The following is a 21396-nucleotide window of genomic DNA, read 5'->3' as shown; positions in this document are numbered from 1 at the left end:
CTATGTTTAAGAGAAAAAAAGGCCCTGTCTTTAAGAGCATAAAGGCTATATACAAAGGCACAAAAATGAAACCCTGACAAATCTGAAGAATTCTACCATTTTTTTCTGTTTACTACAACTTCAGAGTAAGTACATTAAGAGGGAGGATGAATCTTCATCTGTGGGTTTTGGAGATACTGTTATCTGCATACTCTTGTTACACCTGCAGAACTGCCCTCCTTGGGGGTATGTGCGAACCTTTACTTACAGCTTGCAAGTTCATTTAACTGTATGCAACACCTAGAAGAAGGCTGAAGAGCACATCATCAAGTTCTATATATTCTTGAAGAAGTTCAAGTACCACTGCTGTTGTTCTGCTCCTCATTTCAGTTGTTCAGAATGGGATCTTTCCAAAGGCTAAACCAGAAAATATTGTAGTATGTTATTTAATATACATTAATTTTACGTAGTTTTAAAGAGAACAGCAACTTATAGAAACCTGTCACACAAACCTGGTTTTGAAAAAGCCACCCCCAAAAACCAACTAGCTAAACAAGAAACAGCAAAGCAGCAACCTGTATCGATTTCCCCCAGTCCAATGAAGCCTTTGAAGTACTCCTGCTAACTGAGTGGCATTACTTCAGCTACACCACATACTAAAGACCAGATGCTCTGGCAATGATAAGACTAAGTGAAGCCCATAGTCACGTCAAATACTTCATGGTCACGACGTTTTAGCAATAAAAATGCATAAAGATTAACAAGGCAAACAGATTAGGCAAACACTAGGATTAGGAATTAAATGTTATACTACCAAAAGCCTATATACTTTTTATTTGGTTACAATCAAACCCACAAAATATTATGCCTAAAGTGAATTAACTTTGGTTTATGTTGCTTGCAACACACTTGCTTCCACTCTAGCAGAATGTGCTTATCTGAACTTGCAGAGAAAAACATATTGGAAAAACAGTTTAAAGAAGACAGAGATAAAAATAATTTCTTGATGCAAACTGTGGTACTGATTTCAAGCACCTTTTCCCTAGGAATTTTTTTTTTTTTTTTTTTTTTTTGGGGGGGGTACGTTTTCTAACAAGTTTAAATCACATTTACAGTCAAGCAGGTGTATGCTTGGGAGGGGAAGGATTAGTTTAAGTTCCATTAAACATGTTATAATGGAAATGCGAACTATTTCAGGCTTCTAGTGAGCGCTAGTATAATGTCCGTGTTAGAAGATGTAACTGTACTTGCATTTGCTCATTCACAGGCTGGCAAACAATAATTAAAGTGTGACTTATGCTTCAAATTAGTAGTTAACTTGCTGGGGTGTAAAACATGAATGCCAAGCATAAATGCACCTCTCAGAGGTACAAAAAAGTAGTCTTTTACATGTTCTGATAAAACAAAAAGTGAAACAAAACTGTCACTCTGCCCCCCCCAACATACACTACCCCTGCTCAATAAATACATGTTTAGAAAGGGCACTAGTATTTAAAGCAAACAAGACTTTAGAAGTCCAAGATAATCCTATGCCATCACATATTTCCTGACATATTAATGTCCTGATATTCAGCAAAAAATCACTTTGCTTGTTTACTTCTCACCAATATTTTCTGAATATTGCTTTCATCACTGTTCTTCATTGGTTAGCCAGAAGAAAAATCTCTCATTTCTCTAGTCTTTTAAACACTAAAAGTTCAAAAATACTCTTGAATCATAACAAAAGACAGGAGGTGAACACTGAACCATGAACTAACAAGCTTTTTCCACAAGGAAGACAGGCACGTGAACAAAAGCCCAGTTTCATTTCTGATGTCTGACTTCGAAAACATTTGTTCTTTTACTTGAATGGGCAAATTACTGACAGTGCAACTTCTAGATTTCTCAAAATTTAGTAGGAAATAATGGGCACTTTCCTAGCTATATAGATGGCTAACAAATTCCAGCTGGTGTAATTTAAAACAAATACCAGAAACAGAGGAAAGCCCATGTTTGTGAAGATAGAGAAATTAGAGAATAGCCCTACGCTAGCACACATGACTTAAGAAGAAATCTATCACAGGCCTCGTATTTTATATACCAGCTGCTACTTTCAAAAGCCATCTGCTTCACTTTTCTGCACACAATTTTTTTATGCAGCTGCAGTATTTCAGAAAAATGTTCACTCAGGCTGACAAGCCATCTTGCCAGTGCAGTTCATAAAAACACCACGCTGGAATTAATTTTTTTTATTAGGAACATGAGCAAAATCATTCTGAACTTAGTACTGAATGCTTTCCAGGAGTTCAGGGATTTAAAAAGAACCATACATTCTGTGCCTTAAAAATATATTTTAGGTTTAAATCTGCTTATATCCTTAGAAACTAATAAATAAAATTATCAGACTTTCTCCTGAGTTTTCTTTTCAAGCACAACTATGGTGGAAATTCTTTAGCAACAGTACTATCAAATCATGTCTTAAAAATCGTGAATACCAGTAATTAGCCACTATGCTGTCTTTCCTAGCTCATATAACGTTACCAAGAAATTTCCCACCGGATAATCTCCAATTTTTCAGAAGGACAGTTTAAAAATAAGCAATCTATTTCTCCTGGTTTACTTTCAATGCGCATGACCTACTTACACAACTTAGTCCTTTTTTATTTCTTTATTTTGAATTGGCACTGCTTTGAAAACTGCATTTAAACAGCACTTCAGTGGTTAAGTGCCCCCTTAAAGAGTTAACTGCATAACCAACTACATCACCACCACAACATATAAGATATTTAGATAAACAAACAAAGAAACAAAATGTCTTCCGTACTCCATTTAGTAAGCAGTGTAAGAACTGTACTTACAATAATTTAACAAAGCATGGAAAACAAAGATTCACATTACATCATTTTATCCTTATTCATTTATTCTAGCCAGGTATTTTTAGCTGGTGGTTTTTATGTTAAGAAATTATGTACTTGAGTTTAATTAGTGGCATTTATATTAACAAATACAACCTTCCTGTATCTGCAATAATTATTTACTTATTCTCCTTTTTAACAGCTGACATGTGGTTTAGTACCTGCTTTTAAACATTCAAGTTTCTAATACCTGAAGGTATTTTGGTGTTGGGTTGGGGTTTTTTTAGTTTGTTTGTCTTGTGGTGTTTTTTTTTTTTAATAGCCCACTTGGCCACCACAGAACTGCTCAATCAGGATCTTCATTTTATACTCACGCACAATGCTTCTGGTTACATTGGTCCTACGAAAGCCCAGTGAAATTTTTCCCGTAATCTACCAACTCTCAAATTCCAGCTTCTGTAACATGAAAGTCCAGAATACCTTAGTACATCCATTGGAAAAGCTGATCTTCAGCAACTACCTATGTGACCATGACAATGATTGAACCATGTACCGCATTTGTTTTCCCAACAATTTCACATTCAAAATGCAGAATGTTCCTGTGTCCAGAGTACTCCTGTTCAGACTGCGTTTTGTTCCACACTTGCAGCAGGTACCGCATGGAAGTCCACCGTGAGCCACAGCACAGCTCTTCCATGGTACCCTATCAGACATAATTATCTCAAATACTGTGCGGCTTCCACTGTAATCTTTCTGGGTAGCGTTAAAATTCACCACAGAAATGCTGTAGTGTACTCTGGGGCAGACACATCATCAGATGAATGCAGAACAGTCACCCAATATAATTGCTTATATCTGTTATCACCAAACTGCCAAGGAAATGGCTCCGTCTTTTCACAGCGGAGCCCACCCTCATCTACCAACAGCAGGTGCCTGTAGGACACTGAATTTTCTTCACTACAGAATCAAAATAATCAGCTTGAAAGAATAAGGTCCCGATCCACCCTACAACAGCTTCAGAAACCTTACGCAAAATCAACCTTTCAAGATTTCTGCCTCATCTGCTTTGAATGAAGTACCATATGCACAACAGCCCAAAGCACGCTTCTAATGTCATCAGTATTTTTAGGAGTCACCTTAATGATTGTAATAGTAGGGGTTTTTAATATGCTCAGGAGGGAAAACGCATATGTGTTTCCAGCCCTGTTTACCCATCTGATAATATTAGAACTACAGAAGATAAGTCTACATTAGGGAAAATTAAGGCTTTGGCCTCTTCTAGTGGAGTTAAAAGCACAGATTCACTATCAGGATAACATTCATTTGCCACCTGCCCTCAGCTGCTCCTCCTCTTCGTCTTCCAAGGTCACAGTCTCTATATTATCTAGAGGTGATCTTTGACATCTCTAACTAATTTTGGAAGCTCCTCTGTTAATAATAAGGGCATTAGAGATAGGGTGGGGGGAATCAACTTCTGACGCGGCTTTGTTAGGGACAGAATGGCTAAAAATGTTCCCTTCTGTCCGAGTGGGCTGATCTCCAGATGTCACTGCAACAGACACTGCTGCCTCTCAGATCTTCAATAAAATAGGACTATACTCTTGGGAGCCATCTAGTAGTCAACCTACTGAGCATGCCTTGCTAACAGCTAATTTTATACTTCTCTTTGACAAAGAATTTTGCTTTTCCAGAACAAATGAGTCCAAGTATCAATGTAAGTCAACTTTTTTTTTTTTTTTTTTTTTGCCTCATGAATGTTATATACTACCAGATACACTAATCGGAGTAGCATTTTGTTCAAGATTACTATGACATATCCATGCATCAGTACATGGAAACCTGTCCTGAGCATTTAAAATTTATCATCTTGAATTAAGAGTAATTCACATATGACTGCAAGAAAGCCAACAAACACTGTTTTCACCACTCAGGATGACAGGTGGAAATATTAAATCAAAGCAGCCATTTTTGTCTGGACTGAGCTTGGCTGACTTGTATTCATAAATACCTCTTAAATAGTAAGTTTTACATTCCTATCATACAGCGCTGCTAACATAAAACACACATCTGACACACAAGATTTGGAAGAAACCGAAGCAGCTACACAACTATACAAACAGCAAGATCTACAACAAGAATGTCAGCATAGTGTTGAGTGTGTAAATCAACTTCTATAGTTAAAAAAATTATTACTTTGTGAGATTTGCAAATATGAGTATATTGCAAATTTCAGGAATTTCAAGAACCCGACCCCTGTAAAGGGTATCTCATAATTACTTTTTCAAGCCATGAGGAGCAGACAGGTGATGTTCAGTTCTATGTATAATTTTTTAAAAAATATTTTTTTAATATCTTTCTAAGCAACTGCAATTCTTACATTTATTACCACTTCCCTGTAAGGCACAGCTTATGTGTCAACCATTAATTCTTCCTGAAATATCTTTTTTTTGTTTTATTTTTTGTTTTAAACAGGCTGCCAATATTGGGAACACTGCCAGCTTTTCTCCCTATGTCCTTGATTTTCTTCAAAGCTTTTCCTGTCAAAGTCATTTGCTTTAGGTCTCCTATTTTTAAATAACAACATCTCTTATACCCTAATAATTAGGTTAAAGAGTCTAATTCCCAGCCTGCACTTCAAATTATATCTCATGCACCTAAGCCTTATAAAAACTTAATCATTAAGTTGCTACAGTAATTGCCTGGACTTAAAATTTCCTGCATGTTGGGGACAGTGTTATGAAAATAATTTAATTTGCATGATGCACTCATCTGCTACAATATAAAACAGAATTTTCATTTTAAAAAATACATTTTAAGTGTAAATATTATCTTTACAGACTCTACAGAGACACAGAGAAAAAGTGTTATTTGTCTATAAGAAACTGCCTCCTCTTTCTTTAAAGATTTTTTTTTCCCCAGAAGAAAACAAGTAACACTTTTTTCTCTTTTCTTTTCAAGATCACTCTTCTTATGAAAGTGGTCCTGCATTGTACTTGTCTGGTGAAACACAGGATTTCTGTGGCATAGAATTCGCTCAATTTTTGCAGAACATCATTTATCTGCCCTAACTTTGAGATCATCCCCTTTGCTTACAATTCCTTCCCTTGTGCATTACACAAACTTCAGCTCATTTTAAAAAGCAAATCCAAAACATGGTCCAGTCCCATGGTCTCCTTTATTTTTTATATATGTATCTATACCTCCAAGGCAGCTCCACACTGCAGGCTAAAGGCAGCAGAGAGAAAAATTCTACACTGATAAAAACAACCTTTTCTTGTTCTTTGGGATCTCAAAAAGAACCCAAAAGTTACTTTAAAAAGTCTTCTGTTTGAAGCACAAGGACAGCAACAATGAAACAACTGATGACTGAGAGCTGGTTCCCCCCCACCCCCCATACAGATGCTTACTCCCTTTTCATCAAGGGATAAACCATCTCCAATTACTGGAGGCTAACATGTTATTCAAGGATAAATGTGTGCAGGCTCTTGTCCCACAATAAAAGGAAGGCAATTCAAGTAGCTTACGTCTGATTCTCATTATATGAATCTTTTTAAAACCTGTATTCTATCTTGATGTGAGATATGTCTTTCCTTCCTCGCTCAGCTATTAAGGCAAGAGAGAAGCCTGTCCCCTTTATTTCCACCTCCGAACAGCTATGTCACTGGAACAGAAGGAAAGGAAGACATTTGCCATGAATTTTACCAACACTTATTCAAAGCAACTGGAAATGCTCTGAGAAAGTAAAAGAAAAATGTGAAATCTAATTTTCATTACTCAAAAACCTAATTTTTATTCCTCCTTTCATACCTTTAAGCTTGTTTGCTCAGAAGTTTTCTTAAAAAATGGTAAAAATTCAGACGAGACAGATCTTTATTCTTCTGAGATTCACAAAACAGTCAACAGAAAGAAGAAAAAAAAAAGAGGTTACTTATTGATAAAAATTAGATTACAGTACTTTTACTCAGCAATCCTGTGTACTTCATGTTTAAGGCTTTGCAGGCAGGATTAGAGTTCACTTTGGTTCAGATTTGGGTATACAATAACAGGGGACACAACTGAAGGCTGGCACATAAAACCTATGAGGCAAGCATCTGCCAACTGTGCAGACAACCATAAATCGAGCATTTCCCCATTTCTGAATACTTTAACCTCACAATTCAAACAGCACTGGGTGGGATCCAATTTGCCTAATCTGTCTGAAATTGTAAGCAGTTGGGCCCAAGGGAATAATGCAGTCAATGCAGCATTACCACCTAAATGCTCCACTTCATGGGGGGGGGGGGGGGGGGGGGGAAGAGGAGACACCTCTGAAGACCTGTCTCGTCTGCTACCTTTGACACCTTCCAAACAGGTAAGTAATAAAAGACAGAATTCTAACATTAATCTGTTGATCACAGCTCTCAACTGGGATGTAAAATGACATGTCTTGAACACACAACTCCTCCGGTCAAGAGGAATGGCCTAAGCATCAGGCTCTACCCCACCTCAAGTCTCAAACCTGAAGCACAGCCCTAAACATAAGATATTTTGAACGAACCCCGTGGTATCACTATTAGTATAAATAATTCAGATGTTACTAACAAGTTGCATGGTGTCCCCCCCTCACACACACACTGATTTTAATCCTTTGCTCTACAGATTGTAAACCAGGGGCACTTCTATGAAAAGTCTCTTTAAGTGCCCTGCTTCCAATTAGGACAGCTTACGCCCACTGCAGATGGCAGAATGACCGGCACCGATTACAAACGGCTGCATGTCAAGCTACAAACAGTTCTGGTCATAGGTTCTTGATTTGTTCAATACTCTTAAAAAAAAAATATATCCAAAACAAAGAAATGTCACAGCATCCTTAAAATAGCAAAATCAAGGAGGAAAAAAAAAAGGGAACAAATCCAAAAGATTTCACATATTAAGTCCAAGCTGAGAAGACTTAAATGCTTGCACCAATTTATACAGGGCAATGCACTCATTGAAGTGAATGGGAGTAGTCATGCATGTGAAGTTACAAACGTGTGCCAGTTTTCAGTTTAACAGCCTGGTAATTGTGGCTTGGGTTAACTGTATGAATAAACTGTGTCTGTTGACAGCGATTAAGGTAACATTTTGTTATCCTTACAAATGTTCTGTGTTTTTCTGGAAGATTACAATCACTTGAGGATTCAGCCTCTTACTCAAATTTTCAGCTTCTTTTTCAACAATAATGCTGCTCTGCAACTCAAGTCAAGAAAATAATCATATTTTCTAAAATTCAGGGACAATTCATGGGTGACTGAGGTCACCATATTTCTTTTCCTTCTCTGTGAATTTTTTAATTTGATGTTTTACATTTTTAATAAGTCAGACAACATGTGCTTAGATGTTAGCAAGTTAGTAACAGGTTCTCAACCTCATCCTGAAAAGAAGGATTTAGTCACGGGCAGCATCTGGTCCTCAAAATTATTTTTTTTCTCATTTATAACACACCAGACAACAATGTATTTGACTTTCATATCCATAAAAACCAGTTTGATTACAGAAGCATTATTCTGTTATATTTTTAAAAACTAAAGTGGGTCCTATGTTCATTATTCCCAACATAGTTATTTCTGTGCAGAAAGCTGAAGATATCTATGTATGCATGCACGATTTATGTACATTCTGTTGTTCTTGCCTATATACAACATAATGTGTCTGAGAGCTGTGCTTAGTAAGAGGATGGTAAAATATTGCAGGAATGACAATGAGAGAGGAACAGACTGTGAAAAATCATCCTTCCTTGGTTTTCCATACCCTCCTCTGTTGTAGCTCTGTTTTATGATGCAGTGTTACTACTCAAATTCTTTCCCTGCCTTCTTTTCCTAAGTCAGTGGGGTTGTGTTAACACTCTCAGAGATAAAACTAATTGTCCTAATTTATTCAAGAGGCCAAGTGAGACTTACAGAGCAAAACAGAATCATGGACAAAGAATTTCCAGCATGACTGGAAAGGTGTGCACCGTATTTCCGTGACAATGGAGATCCAAATACCTTGCAGCATCCCAGAACAAAGAACTGTGACTTTTGAAGCACTGGGTTTAGAAATACCTCACCATAAAGTGGAGAAGAAATGGGAAGAGGGGAAAAAAAAAAAAAAAGGTATGGTGTGCTGAGCAAGGAGACAAGAACGTCTGATTTTCATATTAGAACTGAACTAGGATTCAGAGCATTGTCAGATACACGCAACTGTAATCTTTGCATATCAGTTCCTGATGACCTTCATAAACCTTCTTGCTATTCTGAGCCATCTGTATATTTTTCTGTTTCCCCAAATTTAGTAAAAACGTGTTTCCCAGAAATTGCTAAAAATATTTCACTAGCATTTTAAATTCCTTGCTTGTAATAAATATTTCTCTGAGGCACAAATGAGGGGGCACTGTAGACTTCCCAGCTGTTGAATAGGTAAATGATGGAGTTCTGGAAATTATTTTGGAGCTCACCATCCACTTTTGCATCATGGGAAACACAAATCTTCTAAGTTTAAAGCCAGTACAAACAGTCACTTGCCGCTAAAGTAAAAAGGAAAATGATTTTGCTGTTGCTACAAAATACCCTGGCAGTACTAAAAAGTCACCAAAATCCAGACATTTTTAAGCTGAAGCAAGCATACTGCACGGATCAGTGCTACACTAGAACTGTCTTCTCAGAAGTCAACTCCATCATGTATCAATACAAAAAATTCATCATGTATTAAAAAAAATTAAGTTATTTACCTAAGACAGGAATGTGTTCATATACAATAAAGGATAGAAGACATTTAAGAAATGAGAACAAGTATGTTAATACTATATTGTTTTGGATGAAGTATTGAACAGAGGGGAGTATTATCTTTTCCTCTTTTTAGAAACTCAAAAAGAAAATTTAATCTGAATTACTATTTCCTGCTTCTTCATCTGCAAATGTGTCTGTTCACAAGGGCAGAAGTGTGCCATGCTTTGGACCAGCTCAGTAATATCCTAATTTTAGGGGATGTTGCTCAAGGATTATGGTATGCCTCAAGCAAGCAACCTAAGATAAGGATATTTTTGAATATGGCAGATACATAAAAACAACAGTAGTCCATGGGAATAGTTTTGTCTGGTAGAAGCCTTTGGGGTTTGAGTAACTTTATCAGCACTTCATATTGTTGTTTCTTTGACATAACAAAATGCATCAGGTAAAAAAATTTTCCTATTTCAAAACAAAACTCCAGAGCTTTCATGATGCAGTTCTTGAGCTCTGCCATTTCAGCTGACTTCACAAGCACTCTCCTCCTTATCTCACTCCTACCTTATTCCACCTCTATCATGACAATACTCCATAAAATGACTCCTCTAATCTAGATTAAAACTGATCCTCTATATAGTAGTATAAAGTATTTCTTCAAACTTAACATAAAAACATACCTGGCTCACCAATTTGTCACTATTAGTAACACAAACTGTTTGTTAAGCACTAACAATATTTCAGTTTATGAACATAAACAACGTACCATACAGACACTGAAAAAGACCCACCGAATACAGCAAATAACTCCAGGGTTTAATTTTCACAGATGCATAGATTCTTAGGGGATATGATAACCATTCTGGTCCAGATACCTCTAAAAGATATCCCCATGAATTTTTACTTTCACCTTGCCAGTCTACAAGCAGATTAAAATTATTTAAGTGAACAAAATGAAGATTTAGGTGCTTAACTTATAGAAACTTTTACTATTAGGCAGTTTTGCTAAACAGTAAGAGAAACTGAAATCCAGAAAATGACAAGTGGAAAAAACATTCCATGGTTGTAGTGAAATTTGTGCATGCAAAAATACAGAAATCCAGATATTTAATTATATGTGAAGTAACTACAAGAAGCCAGCTGAACAATAGTAAATTTTATCCAAGTTAAGATGACAACCACAGAATTACCTCGTCTTTGGAAAATATTCCTCACCAATTATCAAGGAGAAAGATGCCACGGGCTTCATGCCCTTTCTGCTTTATACATGCAGCCTTAAATTTTACTAATTTCTGTTTCTACTGTAATACGCTATTTGCATAAACAAATTCACAAGTTTCCAAATTCAGCAAGAACAGCAAAAATGCAAAATGCAGAAAATTCCGCAAAAGTAGTAGCACTGAACATACCTGTTGATAGAAAAAATTTAGAGTTGGCTTGTCCTCAGTGAACTGGTTTAGAAATCCTTTTGGCAAATACCGAATTCTCAATTCATATCTGAAAAGCAAGAAAAAGAGACAAGTGAGCCGGTGAGACAAAAAGAATAATCAAGATTTCCTCACCAATATAAGACATCTTCAAGCATTCTTAAAAATAAGGATAAAATCAAAACAAACCTAGAAAATTAAGGGAAAATTTCCTCTTTTGACTACCCAGAGAACTAAACTGGAATAAAGATGTTTACCAAAGACCTTTGTAATGGAAGCAAATGCAATGCCTTCTTAAAGCTTCAGTGAGGACTGAAGCATCAAGATTTGGAGCAGGTAAGCTATCAGGTCCAGATCCATCAGAAGGGAAGCCCCACTCAGGTGATGACAGCAGATGATCTGCCCTAACCACTGACATGACCCCCAGCAACAGCTTTTATCTTTGGTTATCACAAGTATGGTATTTAAAAACACAGATCCCACTGCTTCAAGTAAGAGTGGCAACCAGTATTACCCACCAGGAAGCCACATCCTGCAGACAAAACAACAGCTTAGTCAAGGAACACGACTGCTTCTCTGATCAAGTGCTGTACTATTCGCCTCTGAATCGTTTTGAAGGGTTTGAAGGGATTTCTCTGTAAAAAGGTTTCCTACTTCCTTATTCTTCATCAAGATGTATGCAAAAGCTGAATGAAACAGTTTTCAATGTGACATTCCTATTTTTCAAGTCAACAGTACACCACGTTCAGAACTAGCTTTGATTGATGACCTACATCAAATGTCTATCTCTTCTAAATCCCTGAACTTCTGCTTCCAATCCCTAAATTCTGTATTACTGCTTTTCCTGGGGCAACAGCCCACAATATTTGACACACACTGCATGCTTCCTCCTCTAACACATTCCTGCACTGAAATTCTGATAATAAATGCCCTCATCCCTTTGGGTGTGCCAACAGCGTTGTATCCTAAGTATAAAACACTTGACAGCCCTTCCCCAAATAAAGTATATTTAACAATCTACTCATGATAGTAACAACAAATATTGCAACATTTCAATCTGTTGGTTTCAGCAGGACAAGAACTTTTTAGCAAGTGATCTGGCTACCTGTAACAAGTTTTATACAGGGATTTTATAAAAGGTACTAGGAGTCCTGCTTACAATACCACTGCAAACATAAGTTGCAGTATTCTTTGCTTTGAAATCATTGAAAATACGTTGTCCCATTAGAAATCATTAAAGTAAGGAAAACATTTAGAAACTGTAAACACACACACACACTGTATACAAACTAGGAGTACTTGGAATGAAGATTTTTCATGGTATGGGAAGTTTATTTCATGAAGGAAAATGTATGCTCAGTCTTCTTGTTCACAAAAGTATGTTCTTAACCTCAGAAGAGTTTTCAGACTGTAGAATATAAAAGAGAGGTGAAGAACACCTGAAGGAGCGTAGATTCAAATTGGACATACGGAAGAAATTTGTTACCATGAGGGTGGTGAGACACTGGAAGAGGTTGCCAGGAGAAGCTGTGGATGCCACATCCCTGGCAGTGTTCAAGGTCAGGGTTGGATGGAGCTTGAGCAACCTGATCTGGTGGAAGATGCCCCCACTCATGGAAGGGGGCTTGGACTACATGATCCCTAAAGGTCTTTCCTAACCCAAACTGTTCTCTGATACAATGACACAGACAGGTAGGTATACAAAAAAATATACAAAGTCACAATTAAGATAAACTCTCAAAAAATCTAATTTGGGAAGGCACAGTCACCTTCTGTTGCTGTTCATCATTTACATTTAATGATATATAGCATTTATCTAGTTTTTCAGTAAAATTTTAGATATAAGCCAAATAGTACCTGCAGGTGTTAAGTGCAAAGGCGAGAATGCAGGGTGAGCACACTGCCCAGAAGCAGAAAAGCAAAGCCTGCCCTATTGCCTGCTTCTGCCATATGCCCTCAAATCTACTGCTGAACACCACTGCAGAGACTGATAAGGAATAAGACAAGTCTGTGTAAAAAAATTACTTGTTTGCAGTGTTTGGGGCAATATAACACAGTGCATTTTAGTTGTCTTTCTGCATTTTAAGATTAAAACCACCTCTGTTCTCTGAGCTGTTCTTATTGATTCCTCATCATTTCCCAGATGCACTTTCTCCTGCTATTCTCCCCTCATTCTTTATCTGTTTCTATCCAGATTCCTCTGTGGCAGCAAGTTCTAAGCCTTGCTGCATGAAACAGTAAGCAGGAAGAAAAAAAAAATTTTAAAAAATAAAACTATTATTAAAAAGTGAAGATCGGACCTTCGAGCAAGAAAAAGTTGACTGACATGACACTTGAAGGTGACTGGGTAACTGATTATCCACATTGCAGTATCCCCTAGCTAATTAAAACACAATTTCATCCTTTCCCATTGGAGCTGCACTTTGTCAGATCACTGGCTGTTAATACAAAATGTGGCACCTTTTTTATTATTGTTCTCATTAATCTTTCCAAGGGACTGGCAAACACATAGCAGAAGCTGACATGCAACTCAAGGGTATTAGCAGCACAAATAAGAATTTATAAACCAAGACAGTTAAGTCAACCAAGGAAAGTTTGTATTCTTGCAAACCAACACAGGCCACACTCACTTTCTTGGGTGCAAAGCTACAGCCTTACCTGAATGAACGTCTACATACATGATTTGTGTACAAGACACAATACCAGCCCACAGTGCTTCTAAGGACACGTAATGGACAATATGTTTTCAGTGATTTCAAAGCAAAGAAGACTGAGTGTACCTGCTGTACTGGGTGCCCGTGCCCCGGCAGCAGGGTGGCCTCTGCGGGCCAGGGCTGCCCCGGTCCGGCCCCAGCGCCCCCCCGCAGGGCACAGCTGAGCCCCTCAGCCAAGCCGGGGGCGCCGGGGAGCGGGGACACAGGTTTCCCCAAGGGCCACGGGCGGCCCAGGCCGAGGAGGAGGCAGCCCAGGGGGCAGCGGCAGCAGCGGCAGCCCCAGCCCGCAGCAGGAGGAGGGCAGGAGGTGCCGCAGGCCCGGAGCAGGGCTCCCCTGCAGCCCTGGCGAGCCCCCGCCGGGGCAGAACCCCAGCCTGCAGCCCGGGGAGGGCCCCAGGCCGCAGCTGGGGGCTCTGTCCTGCAGGAGCTGCGGCCCTGGCGAGCCCCGGCGGGAGCAGCGGGTCCCTGAAGGGCCGCAGCCCGGGGCAGGGCCCGCGCTGGCGCAGGGAGACGGGGCAGGAGGCGGGAGCGGGGCTGAGGGGCCGGCACGGGCTGACACACAGCACGGCACGGCACGGCCCGCGGGGGCAGAGGGGCCGGGAGCCGGGGGGGCAGCTGGGATCCGGGAAGAAGCTGAGGAAAAAGGTGTCTTTTTTAATGTTTGTATTTTTCTCTCACTACCTGAATCTACTTTAGCTCGCAATACATTAAGTTTATGTTCCTGAATTTGGGTGTTTTGCCTGTGACCATACTTGGTAAGTGATCTGTCTTTGTCGTTGATACACAAGTTTTCTCATCCAATTTTCTCCCTCTGTCCTGTTGAGGAAAAGGAATAGGAGAGGGGCTGGGTGGGGGTCTGGCAGCCAGCCAAAGTCAACCCACCACAGGGGTATCAAGTACCTGACCAAGGGGACCTTCTAAATCCTGGAAGAGAAATGTTATGATTCAATTCAGATGGTTAAGACATCTTATTTTAAAAACAGATACTGAAGATGGGGTTGAATTTTCACACTATACAAATTATAAACAAATATTGTCTAACTACTGGTAGTCACTCCACACCCCTTCTTCTCCTATGTTTTAAGTCACCCTACAAGCCAAAATCAGAGACATTCAGGCCTGAAAAAAATGTGTATGGAACTGATTTCAGACCCTCATTCAGCAGCATACATACTGTCTCACCTTGAGCTAGGCCAAGATATACTTGAACTACTCAAATAGTTTGTACCCCTCACTACAAGAGGGACACTGAGGTGCTGCAGCACGTCCAAAGAAGGGCAATGAAACTGGTGAAGGGTCTAGAGAACAAGTCCTATGAGGAGCCGCTGAGGGAGCTGGGGTTGTTTAGCCTGGAGAAAAGGAGGCTGGAGAGAAGGGATGAGGAGGGGGACGATGACACACACCTTGTTGCTCTTTACAACTACTTGAAAGGAGGTTGTAGTGATGTGGGTGACGGTCTCTTTGCCCAGGTAACAAGTGATAAGAACAACAGGAAACGGCCTCAAGTTGGGCCAGGGGAATTAGGAAACATTTCTTCACCAAAAGGGCTGTCAAGCATTGGAACAGGCTGCTCAGGGAAGCAGTTGTGTGACCATCCCTGGAGGTATTGAAAAGATTGTGCAGATGTGGTGCTTAGGGACATGGTTTAGTGGTGGACTTTGCACTGCTAGGTTTACAGTTTGACTCAATGATCTTAAAGGTCTTTTCCAACCTAAATGATTCTATGATCACGTGATTCTAAGATGTAGACCACCTTTACTCACTGAGATTAAAAAAAAAAAGAAAAAAAAACCAACCTCTATTTTACAGGGACTTGTCTTCTTAACTGAGAAGCCATGAGAAGTATTGCTTTTTGTAATAGGATCTTATAAGAAAATCAGGTAAGGCAAAACAGCTTGGCTGGGACAGTGACTGAGAGTGACCTTCATTACCTATTTATAACCTAATCTCCGACTACGCCTAGGGGAACGAAGAAGCTGACTTCCAAAGGCCAACTCTAGGACGGGCTTCATTTTCAATATCCTCTATATCTACTGTCTTTGGAATGCAGCCATCTGATCACAGAATCACAGATAAGGATGAGTCTCTTTCTCACGAACAAGGTCTGCTTTCAGAGCAAGTATCCCAGCTGACGATCACCTGGAACACCACTATTCTATACTTTGAGTCTGCAGCTATACTGGGGTACAGAAGCACTCTAACAGACACTATGGGCCTCCACTCAGATCTGCAGAGAGGTGGGCATTAACAGTTAACAAGCTGTACAGTGAAGTGACTGTCCACAGCGTTGCATACACTACTGAGCTGTTCTAGGAGGTTTCTTATGAGTAACAGGCACTACCTGGGCAGTTGTTGGAGCCAAAAAAAGCAAGGATGATCTACTCCTTAACGTTTTGTCGCACTGAAAGAAATAACCTCCCTCACCAGTCCCACCCATAGGTGGCTTCCAAAATGTTCTGATTCAGTTCAGATCAACAAATAAATAACCAGAAAGGAGAAAATGGGAACAAAAAGGGCAGACAAAGGAGGAGCCTTGTATGAATTTAATGAACTGAATCAGCTCACTGAAGGATTAGATAAGCATTAAGGCTCACAGAAAAAAAAGGAAAAGGACTGGATAACGAAGCAAGAGGGGAGATGACAGACACTGGAGAGGAGAGGTACAGAGCCATTAGATCAACTTAGTCAACTCATTAAGTCATTCTACAGGTGGTCTGGGCTTTGTGTCAGTACCAAGGCATTTGTATTGCACATATCAAAACTTATAGTACAGAACCACTAAGAACTGCAGCTTCCTTTGGGGCATCTTCTACCTGTTAGTGCCAAAGCATAAATGACACCTGGTTACAAGGACCTGCTTTACCTACAAACCTTAACTATAACACCAGAAGGTGTGTACCCTGTTGGGAACAGTGTGTTCCAACACATACAGTTTGTTACTTGAACCTCTTGGTATTTCCCTTGTGGGACAAAAAAGACCGGCAAACGGAACAGTGCTTTGACACATACCATTTTTAGAGACAGAAAGTATAGCTGCTGTTGACGGCTGTTTAAAGCTCAGTGTAACAAAAAATGATGAGGGTTGATGCTATCTGTGATTTAAGAGTCCCACATCCTGCTAACCCTAGTTCACCTAGCTGTAACAGAGGTAAAGATGAAGGTTAAGGGAGGAAGGCTCCTTCACCTTTCTCCTTCATGCCCTTGGAAACATCCATACACTAAAACTAATAATACTACTAAAAGTCAAGAGGAATTTCTTCATTAAAAAGTAAGTTTAAACATATGCCTTGCTAGCATAAACCCCAAGAAACCGGATGCAAACAAATCCACTCCAGTCTTTATTGCCTTCCCATTAAAAAGCCCTAGGATTTTGTTTGTTTGTATTTCACCTGCCATCTGGGATCATCTCCCATGCCCAGGTAAATCCTTAAGGAACAATTAACAATTTATGCTACTGTAAGATAAATCTAACAGCAGCAGTGTTACTGGAATTCAGTAATGAATAAAGCTCTCAGACTGCATTTGGAAGACTACAGTTATTCCAAAACAACTGCATGGAATTACACTCAAATTATACAATGCTTTCGTAGTGCTAAATCCTGCGTAACTCAAAGAAATAAGACTGTATTACCCAACATGACATAAACCACAGCAGACTAAAATACTTATTTCCTGAACAATCTACTACAAATAAGCAAGCCGTTCCAGTAATTACAACTCTGATCACTTTTGGCACCATGATTTAGACGCATTTGGAATTTTCTGGTGCTGGAAGGAATTATTTTCATTGCCAGACAATAAAATAAAATGGAAAAAGGATATTTGATTTGATAGAGTTAACTAGCATGAATGTTCTTAAAGTAAACGTACAGTGAAGATACAGGCACAGTCAATACAAGGCTTCTATCTGACCTTTAGCATCAATTTTACTTTGTAGGAAAAAAAACAGAGTATTAGGTCTTTACTGATTTTTATTTAAAACAAACAAGCAAAACCACCAGGAGATAGTTCAAACCTTCTGCTATCTCATGCAAAATACAAAGCTTTTTATCACAAGAAGGTGGTCAGGGAACTATATAAAAGCAAATGTGAGGATGAGAAAAAGACTTCCAGTAAACAATTATTTCCTGTTCATCTTCTGCAACATAACTGAAGTTATCCACTGGCAGTTTGGCAAAGCTAAACTGTGTGTCTCCTGCAACTGAACTGCTGGGAAGAAAATTTGAAGTGACAGAATTTTGGGTGACCTTGCCCTGAAGTCCACTATTATTCATCCTTCCTAAGCTCTAACTGCAGCTATACCATCTGACCAGAGTCATAGCCCTATTTCTCCCCTTCACTAGCACTTTCTCTGCAGGATTATAAACAAGTACAGCACCAAACAAAGGCTGCATATACAGGAGACTGACTTTATTCTGGTAACTTTTGCGTCTAACCTACTGACAATCAATGTAACTTCTAGTATCTGGATTAGTCCAGGAAAACATCTGAGATCTAATTTCTGAACACTGTGGACATACAGCCCTTTCAATTTAGACGATTAAAATAAAATTAATCAAATGAGAGGCAATTACTGGTTTATTAACACTATAGGAAGCTTTTAATTTAAGAACCACTCCAAGACTTCTCCCGCTTTACTAATCTAAATATTTTTACAAGTACTGTCATGTGATCTTAAACACTTTGTGTTATGGTATTACAAGTATGACAGCAGCGTTTTGATTATGCATAGCAAATCTCTATGGGTTTAAAAGGTATGTCAGGCAGCATGTATTCAATAAAACATTAAATGACACTCTGGAAAGGTATTGAATAATTTACATCTTATCATAGCTCTTCCATGGGTATTTTATACAATTCCTTTCCACAAACTTCAAAACAGTATCTACTTCTGCTTTTAAAACTAATTAACTTTGTTCTGCAATATGTACAGTGCAAGTTGTACCACCTAATAAAAACTGAACTGACACTTGTATACTATGTAACAAATTTCCACAGCATCAATTATTCACATCTTATATGCAGCACTACTATCATGGAGAAGATTCAGGAAACCCCTACTTCCTAAACTGTGATTTCACAGTATTGTCGATGAAAAATTTTATGTGACATACAAAAGCGAAAATATTGATGCACATCCTAGAAACACTAAAAGGTAACATGCATAGAAGAGAATGTGCAACATTTCTGAAACTTAAGTTTTAAACATTCCTAATTTGTTTGAATTTGTTGCATTTGTTAAAATCAGGTCCCTAAATAAAATTTATAAACTGAAGATTGCCAACTTGGCATTTGCTAGTATGTCACAACTCCATTTGCAAGAAATTAAATATATTTACAATAATTTTGCAGAAGATATGTATAGCCTTTAAAATACCTAGCAACTTCTGCACAAATTGCTGTTACGAATATAAACCGTAAAAAGACATGCACAAACCCCCTGTAATGAACTAGTAATCACAGTAATCTACTGTTTTGTGTTCCCACACGACTTTAGTACTATACTTAGTTTAATGAAATTTGAAAACACTGAGCTCCGCATCTTCTCTAGTAGACTACTGTGTCTTTCTACTAATAAATGTTAGTTTCCTCGTGTCTTCCCCACCAGGGAAATGGACAGTCTTTCCCTCACTCCTCTCCAGCTCACATCCTCTCCTAAGCATACACCATCAGCTTACTCTGCTAAAAAGCTGAAGAAAACTCAACCTTCATCAGAACGTAGGTCATACCGCTACTTTCAGCCAGCTAACCGGTATCATAAAAATATCTCAGCAAATGCACCTAGGCTACAAAAACAACCCCAAAATTCTCCGGTTACCTTTCTATTGTTCATTTCTCCTAGTACAACTGGAAAAGATCCCAGTTAGAAGAAAGGCAAGTGTCACTTGTCACTCTGGCCCTCAATTCATTACCCAATATAGTTTTACAACTGAAAATTTTTACAACAGAGGGATAAACTGATCTATTCACTGCATTTCACTCTTTCCAAATCACCTCTCTCCTACCTAGTCTATTTTAAAATACCGCCAGGACTTAACAATGTCTTCTTGGTTTTATTTAAATAACAAGATTTATCCTTTTAAAATTGCAGCAGTGTGATTATACCACAGATAGGAATAGCATTCCTGTCCTAAAACTTTTAAGGATGAGAAAACCTGAGATGGTGCTGGTTTACTAGGCATACCACAAGTATTGCATATTTTCAGGACAAACAAATAGGAGATTTCTGCTCCTGTTTTGCGCCTCCTCTACATCCCAGGTTACACATGTCTGTTCTCTTCAGTTTGCAGGAAACCCCTTACACCAAAAAAACCTTAAAGCAAAAACAAACACTGCTTACAGCTCTTTGTGAAAAGTTTTGTGGTTGTTTCCCCCCTCCCACGCCATTTCATCACCTCTGTTCCACCACAAGACGATCTTCCTTCGTAAAGGCATTTTTAAAGACAAGGCAAAAAGACTTGTATGACTATTTTCACACTGAATAGATTTACACTCTTACTTCCATTCTTCTGGAGGGTGGGCTAGTTCAAATTTCTCTCTCACATTGGACACCCCCATGTCCAGGTGTAGCCAGTGAACCTCCTCAGACTGCAGATGACTGAGCCGTAACCCATAGCAGGCCACATTTTTCACTTTATGACTGTCCACAATCTTCTGAATTATGCCCTAAAACAGAGAAACATACACTCCTTACAAGCCGTAAAATACAACATATATATATTTTAAATATTATAATACCCTACATAAAATACTAAGCAATAAATCAGGTATCACTTTTATTAAGAATACTAAACACGTTCAATTGTAAGCTATATTTTAATCATTTACAACTTCTGAAGTTTTACTAGCACGGCTTCACAAAACATCAGTAAATGCATCTCCATGCACCTTGCCAGAATTAAGCCACTCTTTCCTCTATGTAAAACAGAGTAACATAAAAGCCAAAATATAAAAAGCGTTATTAGTGGATGAAAGCAATTTGCTATTTTTTTTTAAAAAAAAACCACCACACACCCCAAACACCCAACAAAATGAAAACACTAGCAGACTTTAAACGTCACTCTTCATCTACAACTGGAAAATCATCTTAGACTTTTATCCGATTTAGTGCCCCAACAGCCAGGATTTGGTAGGTCACAGTCACAACTTCTTGGTTTCCTTCCCCCTCTCCCCCCCACTCATTCTCTCCTGAGATTCAACACAGATCCCTTATAAATGAGTCAAGAGACAATTATTTGGGAAGATTCTCAAACAAAACAAATGTCTGCTTGTTTGTCTTGAGGTAAATTTCAGTCTGAGCATCTCTTAACGAAGAAAAGAACTTTTCAAAAAAACCAGAACAGACTGCCATTTCCCTTCCACATTACATGTTAGGAAAGTCTAACGGGCGGTAACTAGAATTCAAATGTGTTAGTAGATCACAGATTAGCAACCTTTCAGGCGCAGTGTGCCAGGCTGTCCTGCTCTTATCCAGATTAGAAAGTCAGCAGGAGATCAGAGTTGCTGCCTCACAACCGGGTAGAAGGGAAGGCTTGTCCCTGCAAGGCAGCAGATGCCTGCCGGTAGAGTTTAATGCTCAGCAGGAGCATGGGCTATCTCTGCTCCCAGACACTTCTTTCAGGAATTCATAGTCCTTCGCTTCTGATCCTGCAATGGTCTGAAAGTTTCCTACTGAAAATGCTCGTGTGTGAGTGTGCATATAGATATATATACATACACATGC

General features: G+C 38.9%; 1 protein-coding gene across 10 annotated transcripts in view; it reads right to left on the bottom strand.

The window, feature by feature from the left end:
• PTK2 (protein tyrosine kinase 2) overlaps positions 1-21396 on the bottom strand; it is a 223981-nt gene that overhangs the window by 99554 nt on the left and 103031 nt on the right. For all 10 annotated transcript variants that reach the window (XR_008820501.1, XM_056330022.1, XM_056330023.1 and 7 more), the window contains 2 exons: positions 20173-20339; positions 10942-11029 (listed from right to left, as the gene is read on the bottom strand). Coding sequence is in view for 9 of the 10 variants with exons in the window: in XM_056330022.1 (XP_056185997.1) it covers positions 10942-11029; positions 20173-20339 (255 nt within the window). In the remaining variant the exon portion in view is untranslated. The remainder of the gene's footprint in view (positions 1-10941; positions 11030-20172; positions 20340-21396) is intronic.

This window comes from Falco biarmicus, chromosome 3, assembly GCF_023638135.1.
Source record: "Falco biarmicus isolate bFalBia1 chromosome 3, bFalBia1.pri, whole genome shotgun sequence".
Taxonomy (NCBI): domain Eukaryota; kingdom Metazoa; phylum Chordata; class Aves; order Falconiformes; family Falconidae; genus Falco; species Falco biarmicus.
The sequence above is the reverse complement of the archived record's forward strand: the minus strand, read 5'-3'. Positions and strand labels throughout refer to the sequence as shown.